We start from the raw sequence: 11,902 nt of genomic DNA, 5'->3' as shown, positions 1-11,902 counted from the left end.
AATTATGCTACAGTCTATGGGTGACACGCCAGCTGGCAATATCTAATATAGGTGTTAGATATTGGAATCTGGCTATGTCAGATTCACATTGCTGTGCATTTCTTTTTTACACCTGCAGTTCCATGTTTCACCACTGTCTGTTGTTCAGTGCTATTGTGCAGTTTGCTGCAAAAGTCTGTTGCTTTATGTTCGTTTGCAGGTGGTCATTCCGAGTTGTTCGCTAGCTGCTTTCTTTCGCAGCGCAGCGATCAGGCAAAAAAATCATCAGTTCCGTGTATGCGGTGCAATGCGCATCATACTATTACAACGAACAATGTAGTTTCACACAAGGTCTAGTGAAGCTTTTCAGTCGCACTGCTGGCCGCAGAGTGATTGACAGGAAGTGGGCGTTTCTGGGTGTCAACTGACCGTTTTCAGGGAGTGAGCGGAAAAACGCAGGCGTGCCAGATAAAAACGCAGGCATGGCTGGGGAAACGTAGGCGTGGCTGTCCGAACGCAGGGCGTGTACGTGACGTCAAAACAGGAACTGAACAGTCTGAAGTGATCGCAAGCGCTTAGTAGGTCTGAAGCTACTCTGAAACTGCACAAAATTATTTTGTAGCCACTCTGTGATCCTTTCGTTCGCACTTCTGCTAAGCTAAAACGCACTCCCAGAGGGCGGCTGCTTAGCATTTGCATGGCTGCTAAAAGCAGCTAGCGAGCGAACAACTCGGAATGAGGGCACAAGTCAAGTAAAGTTGGAAGCACCATGCTGATCTCAGCTCCTGGTCTCAATGTCTGTTTGTGTCAATGAGCACTTACACAGACACAACAATAGGCAACGAGTGGCTTCTGAACCCAGGCCACATCTGCTAGACATAGTTACCGACATTCTGGCTGCTCTCTGCGGGAGAGAGCAGCCAGGTCGGCTCAGAGGGTGGGCAGGGAAGCTGTGACGAAGAGGAGGGGGTGGACCGGAGGCGGGCCAGGGGCGGAGCAAGGGTGGGTGGGGGCGGAGCAAGGGTGGGGTCACGATGACGCCTCCTTTAAGCAACGCCCCTGCTCTAATGCCGCGATCACCGGCATTACACTGCAGGGGGCGTGGCTATGATGACGCGATTCTGCAAGAATCGCGTCATCGACTGCCCGGACCGCCCACTTTACACACTAAGTGGGCAGACGGGCAGGGTGGGACCTCGCAAATTGGGAGACTTGCCTGCTCTTCCGTGGGGCCGGGAGGGTCACCAGATTTTCAGGAGCCTCCCGGCCATTCCGGGAGAGTAGGCAAGTATGCTGCTAGGAAAAAAGGGGGGCCTGGACTGTACACCCTAATACAAGCATGCTGCTGCTGCTAGACCAGAAAGAAGTGGCAGTGTTTGTGAAGGAATCACTGTGCAATCTGTTCAGCTGCAAGCAGTGGTAAGGACACACTGCCATGGCTCTACATATAGGCACCTTAAGTGACTTTGACATGGAAAAAGATGGCTGGCTCCTCTATACTGAAAGGCTGGAACAGTATTTTCTGGCAAATAACATTGCTGTAGACAAACAAGTACCAGTACTATTAAGTGCAATGGGAGGAAAAGCCTATGGTCTGCTCTGCAATTTAACATCCCCTGTGAAACCTGCTACTAAGTCTTCTGCAGATATTTGTTAAGATTTTACAAGAACACCTGTCTTCTAAGCCTCTCCTGATAGAACGGTTCAGATTTCATAAACGAAACCAAGAACAGGAGGAATCAGTGGCTGCATATTTGGCAGCATTAAAAAGACTGTCAGAGCACTGTCAGTTTGGAGATGGCCTGAATGATGCCCTGAGAGACCGTCTGGTGTGTGGGATTTTAAGTGAGAGTGTGCAAAAACGTTTACTAACAGAGACAGACCTCACGTTTACATGTGCAGTACAAGTGGCACCATCAATGGAAACTGCAGCTAAGGTAAGGATGTGATGGAGCTCCAAATAGCTAGCAAGTCTGCATCACAAGTTCACAAAATGGTGACAACAAACACAACACCCTTGCATGCACATGGGGCCTAATTCAGAGTTGATCGCAGCAGAAAATTTGTTAACAGTTGGGCAAAACCATGTGCACTGCAGGGGGGGCAGATATATCATTTGCAGAGAGAGTTAGATTTGGGTGGGTTATTTTGTTTCTGTGCAGGGTAAATACTGCCTACTTTATTTTTACACTGCAATTTAGATTTCAGTTTGAACACACCCCACACAAATCTATTAGGCCCAACACACCGGGCGAAATGAGTGAAAGATATGAACGATCTCATTCATTAATGAACAAGATATCCTTCATATCTTTCAGTGTGGAGGCACCAGCGATGAACGATGCGCGGCCCCGCGCTCGTTCATGGCTGGTGCCCCGTCGCTTGTGCATGCAGGCCAATATGGACGATCTCATCCATATTTGCCTGCACTGCTATGGAGCCAGGATGACGGGGGAGTGAAGAAACTTCACTACCCCTGTCACTGCCCCCCTGCCACCGGGTCGACCGTCGGCCATATCTGCCGTCGGGCAACTCGGCAGCGGATCCCGCAGTGTATAGGGCCCATAACTCTCTCTGCACAAGTTATATCTGCCCCCCCCTGCAGTGCACATGGTTTTGCCCAACTGCTAACAAATTTGCTGCTGCGATCAATTCTGATTTACCCCCATGGTCCCCCATTAGAAGTATGCTACCGCTGTGGCACAGATACACATTCATCCAGGGACTGTAGGTTCAAACATGAACTGTGTAGGAAATGTAACAAAAAGGAGCATATTAAACGTGTTTGCCAGTCGCAGGCATATCAGGCTGAGGCCACTGGTGGGAAAAAGATTTGCAGTAGATTAAGGGATGCATATATTTTGAAAGACCACGAGGTGGACTCAGACAGCAGCAATGATCTGGGCAGTTTGGAAGTGTTTGCAGTGAAAGGGGGTGACAAGCAAGCAATTTGGGTCACTCCACAAATCAATGGCCACCTGATTAAAATGGAACTGGACACAGGATCAACAGTCTCTGTAATGTCACAACAAGAGTACAAACGTCATTTTAAAAATGTTAAATCAAACAAACCTTTGATACTGGGGAGAAAATGATTCCATGCAGGGTGTTGCCTGTACTTGGGCAGTATAATGTCCATCAGGAGACTCTGGACTTATACATTGTTCAAAAAGGTGGCCCAGCATTGTGGGGTCGGGAATGGCTACGAAAAATTAAATTAGACTGGTCAGTCATCAAAAGCCTGAGCGTCACACACACCCTGCCTTTGTCCCTTAAAACAGTCCTTAACCAAGCTACAGCTGTTTTTCAACCAGGCATTGGAACTTTGCAACACATAAAAGGGAAGCTAGTTCTCAAAGATGGAGCTGTTCCCAGGTTCCATAAAGCGCAGCCAGTACCGTACGCTATCAGACAAAAGGTGGAGCTGGAGTTAGACCAGCTGGAAAATTAGCAAATCATATCCAAGGTGGATTAGAGCCCTTGGGCAACTCCAGAAGTTCCAATTATAAAAAACAAAATGGCACATGATGGCTGTGCAGGGATTTTAAGGTCACCATAAATCCAGTATTGCAAACAGATCACTACCTGTTACCAAAAATTTAAGATATCTTTGCAAATCTGGCTGGAGGACAGAAGTTTAGCAAGATAGACCTACCTGATACGTATCTACAAATGGAGATAGAGGATGATTCAAAGGTGTTCCTCACCATTAACACACACAAAGGACTTTACATGTACAATCGAATGATATTTGGCATTGCTTCTGCCACTGCCCTTTGGCAATGAGCCATGTACCAAGTGTTACAAGGGGTTCCTGGTACCCAGTGCTATCTGGATGACATTATTGTGACAGGTTCGTCTGATGCAGAACACCTCCAAAATCTTAAACTGGTGTTGCAGCGACTTGAACAATATGGGCTCAGAGTCAAAAGAGACAAGTGTGAGTTCTTCATGGCCTCTGTCACATACTGTGGGCACACAATTGATGCAAATGGACTACACAAATGTCAAGAAAAAGTGGAAGCTGTGCTAACGGTTCCCCCACCAAAAGGCGTGTCCCAGCTTCGCTCCTTCTTAGGGTTAACTAACTATTACCACTTAGGTGGACATTGCTATACTATAGAATTCAAGTGAACTTCACAACATGCCAATGCAGACGGGTTGTCGCAACTGCCTTTACAGACTGCCCCATTGCCACAGGCAACCGAAGATTCGTGGAATGTTTTCACAATGACACAAGTGGAATGTTATCCCATAACTGCCAGTATGATCAGATGTGAGACTGCTCGGGACCCTATCCTGGCTCAAATACTCACAGCCACTCAAAAAGGGTGGGTTGTGCCTGTGCATCGGCAGCTGGCCCCTTACTTTCATCGGAGGCATGAGTTGAAAGTTGATACTGGCTGCCTCCTCTTGGGGTTGCAAATCATCGTGCCTGTCAAGCTGCGTGCAAAAGTTTTAGAGGAGCTCCATGTGGGTCATTTGGGCGTGGTCAAAATGAAGGCACTTGCCAGTTTTGTATGGTGGTCAGGCTTGGATCAACAGTTGGAGGATCTGGCCAGAGAATGTTCCGGGTACCAATCTGTTCAAAATATGTCTGCTCCAGCACCATTGCATCCATGGGAGAGGCCATCCACTCCATGGCAGCGGATACATGTGGACTTTGCAGGACCATTTCTAGGGTCCATGTTCCTGGTGATGGTGGATGCCCGGTTCCAAATGGCCTGAAGTTTTTACAGTTACTTCTACTACAGCTGCACACACGGTGAAAGTGTTGAGGAATCTTTTTGCCAGAACAGAGGTACCAGAGTAGTTGGTCAGTGACAATGGCCCTCAGTTTACCGCTGAAGAGTTCCAGACTTTCCTGAAGAAAATCTGAATTTATCATATTACCTCTGCCCCATATCACCCGGCTACAAATGGACTGGCTGAATGATTCATACAAACTTTAAAACAAGATGCTGTGACATGCGCACAGACAGGTGCACTTTACAACACAAGCTCTCCAATTTCTTCTTGTTTACCTACAGGAATTCGGTTCATGCCACAATGAATTAAACTCCACCTATGTTGTTCCTGGCCAGGAACCTCAGGTCTTGACTGGATTTGATCATGCCGGATATTCGTGGACGGATTCGTGATCAGCAACTGAAGCAGTCTCTAAGTTCAGGTGGTACCAAAATGCGAGTTTTGTCTGTAGGCCAGACTGTGTGGGCCCGCAACTATCGTGGGGAACAGAAGAGGGTAATTTCAACAGTTAAACAATGTAAAGCCCCACTGTCATATATAGTGGAAATTGAGCCGGGGGTACTGTGGCACAGACACCTGGATCAACTATGTGACCATAATGGATCTCCTACGCTTGATGGAGAAAAACCTCTTACAGAAGCTCCGGTGTCAATACCCGCACCAGTAAACACAGTGGATTGTTCAGATGACCTGTCCGGAGTTGCACAATTGTTCCAGCCCAATGATAATGTTGAAGTGAACAGAAGTCCACAGAAATCTTAAGTGATCCTGCTCAACGTTCACAGGTCATTCATGAGGACCACTGCTATCCTTCTCGTGTAAGACATGCGCCACAAATACTGGACTTGTAAGATGGGTTAAGAGGCATTTATCTACATGGGGAGGGAACTGTTACATATTGGATCTGACTATGTCAGATTGCACATTGCTTTGCATTTCTGTTTTTACACCTGCAGTTCCATGTTTCACCACTGTCTGTTGTTCAGTGCTATTGTGCAGTTTGCTACAAAAGTCTGTTGCTTTATGTTTGTTTGCAGTCAAGTAAAGTTGGAAGCACCACGCTGATCTCAGCTCCTGGTCCCCATGTCTGTTTGTGTCAATGAGCACTTACACAGACACAACAATAGGCCTATTGCAGTAGAGGTTTATATGGCATAATGCTTCGCTTTGCACTACACTTCTGGTAAAAATGTCATAAATAATCCAGATGTGTTTCTTGCAAAAAGAATAGTCCTTAAGATCTGGTGCTATACCAAACGCTTACCATACAGTATAGATAGCAAATTAAGAGGAAACCTGAAGTTCTTGAAGTTTCTGCCATGGTCTTTTTTCAGGTTGATATGTTCTCTCTCAGCTTTTTCACAGATGCCACTGTGCTTCTGGAGTGATGAGATATGTTCAGTTATCTTGGAGGCGCCTTCTTATTGTAGTGGGATTGTTTGCCAGTGATCTCAAGCTGGAACTGTGAGAGGGGCTCTGCCTCACCCAACCAACACTGCCAAGCTACCACCTGCCTGACTGTGAGGGACCTGGAGGTAAGATGTGGGTCTGGCTTTTTTTTCTGTTTCTTTTTTAATGTGGATATGGCTTTTTAAGTGCATGCGGGATCCTGATGTTGAATTACCAATTGTTGGCTGTACTGTATGCCTATATAGGTTCACAACCACCATTATCCCTACTGCTAATTTATTTCTCTACCGGGTGAGATGTACTAAGGGAAAAATGTGGTAAAACCCCGTTTTCGGGGGTTTTAACACATTTTCAAATGTACGAAGACCCCACCGCTGGTTTTTCGCCGCCCAGGGTATCGCCATCTCTGGATGGCGATCCCCCCCTCCTTTTCCCCGGCATACCTTCCTCCAGGCAGCCCTGGTCCCGTAAGGTAATTTCCTCCTCCCCCTAGGAACGTATCCGGGGGTCCTTCCGGGGGCAGCCTGCTGCTGCTTCCCGGCATGTGGGCAGTGTGGAGACCCCTGGGAGGTAAAGGAGACCCCCCGCAGACCACCTCACAGGTATTGCGGGGGACCTCCGTCACCGCATTGCGATGTTGATCGCATATGTTAGTACATATGCGATCAACATCGCTGCAGTAGGGTGGTGAGGGGCGGTGATGTATTTTAATACATCCCACCCCCAATACACTTAACATCTAACTGACATTCCCCAATGCTAATAACTTCAGCAGGACTTTACCTAACCTGGGGCAAACACAACTTAGTAGTTCAGGTTCTTCTACCAACCTATAGCAATATAAAATGGGTATGATGGAAAAGTGCAGGTGTCTAATGTGGGCAAATTAACCAATAAAATATGTGACGTTATTAGGTTGAAAAGGTATAATTAAAAAACAAAAACAAAAAAACTGCCCATCTAATGACTCTTCAATGCAGAGACTATTCTTCTAAACTACAGTATATACAACACAGACTGCATTCTAATGATAGAAATACAACAGATAGAATCATAATGTCTGACAGTGGCGTCATGGTGTCACTCTTCCGTGGGGTGACACCAGATAGAGCCACGCATTCACACCCGCACTCCCATCCTATCCTCTGACCTGGCAGAGACAAGTACGCGGCGGGCAGCCACACCCGCTCCTCCACGGAAACCACGCCGCACTCCCGCCAACCATGAGCCGGCTACATACCCGCCCGCACAACTCGTTGAATGCGTGGGGGGGGGGGAGGCGCAGGCTGAGAGAGACTGCATGTAGGAGGGGGACGCATGCTGAGAGAAACTTCATGAAGGGGGGGACAGACGCAGGCTGAGAGAGACTGCACGAAGGGGTGGGGGCGCAGGCTGAGAGAGACTGCACGAAGGGGGGGACACAGGCTGAAAAAGACTGCATGAAGGGGGGACGGACGCAGGCTGAGAGAGACTACATGATGGGGGGGAATGGATGCAGGCTGAGAGAGACTGCATGATGGGGGACGGACGCAGGCTGAGAGAGACTGCACTATGGGGGACGGACGGATGCAGGCTCAGAGAGACTGCATGATGGGGGACGGACGGGCGCAGGCTGAGAGAGACTGCATGTGGGGGGGGGGACACAGGCTGAGAGAGACTGCATGAAGCGGGGGGCGGATGCAGGCTGAGGCTGCATGAAGGTGGGGTACGGACGCAAGCTGAGAGAGACTGCATGAAGCGGGGGGTGGATGCAGGCTGAGAGAGACTGCATGAAGGTGGGGTACGGACGCAGGCTGAGAGAGACTGCATGAAGGGGGGGCAGATGCATGCTGAGAGAGACTGCATGAAGGGGGGGGCAGACGCATGCTGAGAGAGACTGCATGAAGGGGGGGACGCAGGCTGAGAGAGACTGCATGAAGCTGGGGGGCGCAGGCTGAATGAGACTGCATGAAGGGGGGGGACGCAGGCTGAGAGAGACTGCATGAGGGGCGTACGGACGCGGGCTGAGAGAGACTGAATGAAATGGGGGGACGCAGGCTGAGACTGCATGAAGTGGGGGGACGCAGGCTGAGACTGCATGAAGAGACGGATGAACGCATGCTGAGAGAGACTGCATGAAGGGGGGACGTAGGCTGAGAGACACTGCATGAAGGGGGGGGGCGCAGGCTGAGAGAGACTGCACGAAGGGGGGGCCATGCCCCTTTGTGGCACATAGCCATGCCCATTTTTTCATCTCGCGCCAACGGCGTGCGAGCACAGTACCACTAAGTCGTTTTTTCTACTTGCACCACTGGGGGGGAAGTAATGCTCCTGATACCCATAGTTATTGCAGTAATGTTCAGGCCGCTAGCGGGTGCATGCATATACATACCTGTGACTATTAGCATATCAATGGATTTCGGGCTTAATTAAGACCTGATCGCAAAAGGAAAATCTTTCCCTAATGAGCAAAACCATGCTGCACTGCAGGTGGGGTAGATATAACATGTGCAGAGAGAGTTAGATTTGGGTGGGTTATATTGTTTCTGTGCAGGGTAAATACTGGCTGCTTTATTTTTACACAGCAATTTAGATTTCAGTTTGAACACACCGCACCCAAATCTAACTCTCTCTGCACATGTTACATCTGCCTCACCTGCACTGCACATGGTTTTGCCCATTAGAGGAAAAAATAGCTGTTACGATCAGCTCCGATTCCGAATTAGGCCCTTTGTTAGCTGCGGGAGGCTATGGCATTCTGCGATACGGCAGCACCAGTACAATCTGCCTCCCGCAGCAAGAGTATTAGAGGACACATCTGTGAGTGCGAGTCTGCAAATGCATTTTTTGGTAATCAAACAGATTTCGGCATGAATGTGCATCCCTGAAGGTGGCCATACATCAGAAAGATGAATCACATATAATCATCGCTTGCGATTTCCCTTGAACTCCCCAGAAGCTCCCCGGCAGTCCTGGACTAATGATATCGTACACAAGTGCGCTAAAACTTGTACACAAACACTAAGGGTTCCGTGTGATGTGATACAGAAGAAGGTCCATGGGGGTGACACCATGAGTTACCATACCGGGTGATACCAACCCTAGTGACACAATTCAGACAGCATTCTACTGACTAATATACAATACAGGGAGCATCTTAACAAATAACATACTATAGAGTAAACATTCTTGTGACCTCTATATAAGAGAGAGAGAGAATGCTTAGAACTCTGGCACAGTACAGACTGCATTCTAGAAACCTCTATACGTTACATATGATGTAGTTACATTGCCGGCAATTGGGATCCCGGCGGTCAGGAAACAGACGCTGGAATCCCAATGACTGACAATGCTGACAGCCGGAATCCCAGCTAACGGGCTATTCCCACTCGTGGGTGCCCACGACACCCATACAGTTGGAATAGAACCTGTGGCGAGTGCATCGAGCCACCGAGCATGCAGCATGGAGAGCACAGCGAGCCCGCATTGTGCTTCATTGCGCTCGCTCCCCTGCCGGCATTCTAGGGCCGGGATCCCAGCGTCAGTATACTGACCACCGGGATCCCGGACGCCGGCATCCCATACCCAACACCGTTACATACATCATTCTGTTGAACGTGAAAGAATGCAGAAAAAAATTCTAATACACTTTGTCCAATAGAGAGAACACCATAATAACATATACAATATAAAGATACCCCTTTCACACCGCACAAATACCTCGGTTTCGACCCGGTATATTGCCAGGTCGACACAGGTCGCTGTGCGGTGTGAAAGGGGTCATGGACGAATTCCCGGGTCACCTGACCCAGTAATTCAACCTGGGTTATAAGAAGGTTTGTTCCTGAGTAATTACCAGGTCAGGTGCAGTGTGAACGGGTTACCCGGGTCGATGCGACATGGTACCCATTCACTGCATAGGGAAAGGCGGTGTGGAGATGATGTCATCTCGCACCGCCGCCTCCGTCCCCGCCCCCCAATGCCGGCTCCGTCCCCGCCCCGGGATGGGAATCCGACACGGCATATTGCCAGGTCGGGATTGCGGTGTGTAGGGTTCAATGTCGGGACCCACCCGGGAAGGACCCGTTTCCAATTCCCGGGTGGGACCCGGCATTGCGATCTGAAAGCGGTATTAATAAACAATGTATAATACTGAAAACATTTAATGGCCTTTGTACAACACAATGAATACCTGCATGACAGAGGGCATCTTAATAAATAATCATTTTCTGTAATGGTTTGATTCATCGCCTCTGTATAGTATGCCACTGTCTTGAAGATCATATATCCATTAAGGACATTTTTGCAGGTTCATCAAGAGATGTCATATAATTTGATTGTCATAGGGTATTTACTAAAAATTTCTAGAGATAGAAAGTATGTTTGAACAACACCTTTTTGCTGCAACTGTAACTCATACATAAGCCAAAATGTTTCATTTTTTGAAAACCTTCCCCATCTCCGTTAAGGATCATTAACCAAAAAATGCAATGAGCTACAGTAATTTGAAATAAAAAGTGTGTTATACATGTATTTGTGTGTATACGTATGTTTGTGTACTATACATACATAGGGGGAGATTCAAATGTTTGAAAAGTCAGTTGGGAGTCTGTTTTTTCCTATCTAATAGACGGGAAAAAACAGACACCCAACCGACTTTTCAAACATTTGAATCTCCCCCATAATGTGGTGTACTGTATGTCTGTCTCTGCATTTAGCACGCATGGATCAGGTCCACAGTCTTTCCCTTTACTAAATTAAGTTTGAATGCAGCTTCAGTCTGGATAGAGCCGGCAGAGGAAACATGGGATATGCGGCGGTGTTTTCCATCAAGGCAGTGTGGAGCAGCTGATAACACAATTTACACAAAATAGATTCATGGTACTATAATGACATATAATTCATGAGTAAATATAGTGCTGCCAGAAAGTGCCACTTACTGAATTGCTAAAAGGTTTTCCTAAAGTGATTTTTAATAAATGTCACACTAACGAACTGCTCAGTAGTATGTAATATATTGACTGGCCTTATTTTTAGTGAACGGGCCTCTTTAAGTAAAACCTCATAAAAAAGATGCTGGTATTTTGAAAAAAAAAACATAAGACTTTATTGTTCCACAACAGTGATAAATACAACTAACGGATTTCAAACAAGTTACAAAGATTACATGATATGAATGAATGAATAATTAATTAATTCATTTATTTCTTTCAGTAGATTGTCATTAATAAAAATTATACTTTAATGGAATTTAGAGAAGTAAAAGAAATTTAATTAGAAACATATTTTGATTCACCAAAAGCCTGCCATGCATTCAAATTGTGTCTGCGCTGCTCATGCATTACTTGTAAATGCTCCTACGTTCCACAATCACCAGTGTGACAAGGATTTGTAGCAGAACATGGTTACCAATAAACCAGCAGGTTCTGACAAAAGAAGAGGCACAAGAAGGCAGATTCTGCATGACTTCATGGGTTTACTTTCAGACCAAGACACAATGCCAGCTCAGACTTCTGTATTTTTCCATCCCTGTTGACATCACAATGATTTAGTAGAATTTGACGGAACTTATCAAGGTCCACACCGCTGATACTTGGCTGTCAACAAAAGATATAAAATGATATTGGCATTAAAATGATCAAGTGGGGTCACAGCAAGTATTCACACATACATACACATATAAGTAAATGCAAAGTGAATGAACAGAAGAGAAATATACATAAAATCAATGTTTGGTGTGACCACCCTTTGTCTTCAAAACAGCATCAATTCTTCTAGATACATT

At 46.9% G+C, this 11,902-nt stretch overlaps 1 protein-coding gene across 1 annotated transcript in view; it reads right to left on the bottom strand.

Moving 5' to 3' along the window:
• Positions 1 to 11,199: 11,199 nt before the first annotated feature.
• The window catches only part of SCGN (secretagogin, EF-hand calcium binding protein), a 200,683-nt gene continuing 199,980 nt past the window's right edge, over positions 11,200 to 11,902 (bottom strand). The window contains exon 11 of the mRNA XM_063924967.1: positions 11,200 to 11,714. Within this exon, the coding sequence (XP_063781037.1) occupies positions 11,586 to 11,714 (129 nt within the window). The 3' untranslated portion in view covers positions 11,200 to 11,585. The remainder of the gene's footprint in view (positions 11,715 to 11,902) is intronic.

Source organism: Pseudophryne corroboree, chromosome 5, assembly GCF_028390025.1.
Source record: "Pseudophryne corroboree isolate aPseCor3 chromosome 5, aPseCor3.hap2, whole genome shotgun sequence".
NCBI classification, from domain to species: Eukaryota; Metazoa; Chordata; class Amphibia; order Anura; family Myobatrachidae; genus Pseudophryne; species Pseudophryne corroboree.
Note: the sequence above shows the minus strand (reverse complement) of the source record. Positions and strands in the feature narration are given on the sequence as shown.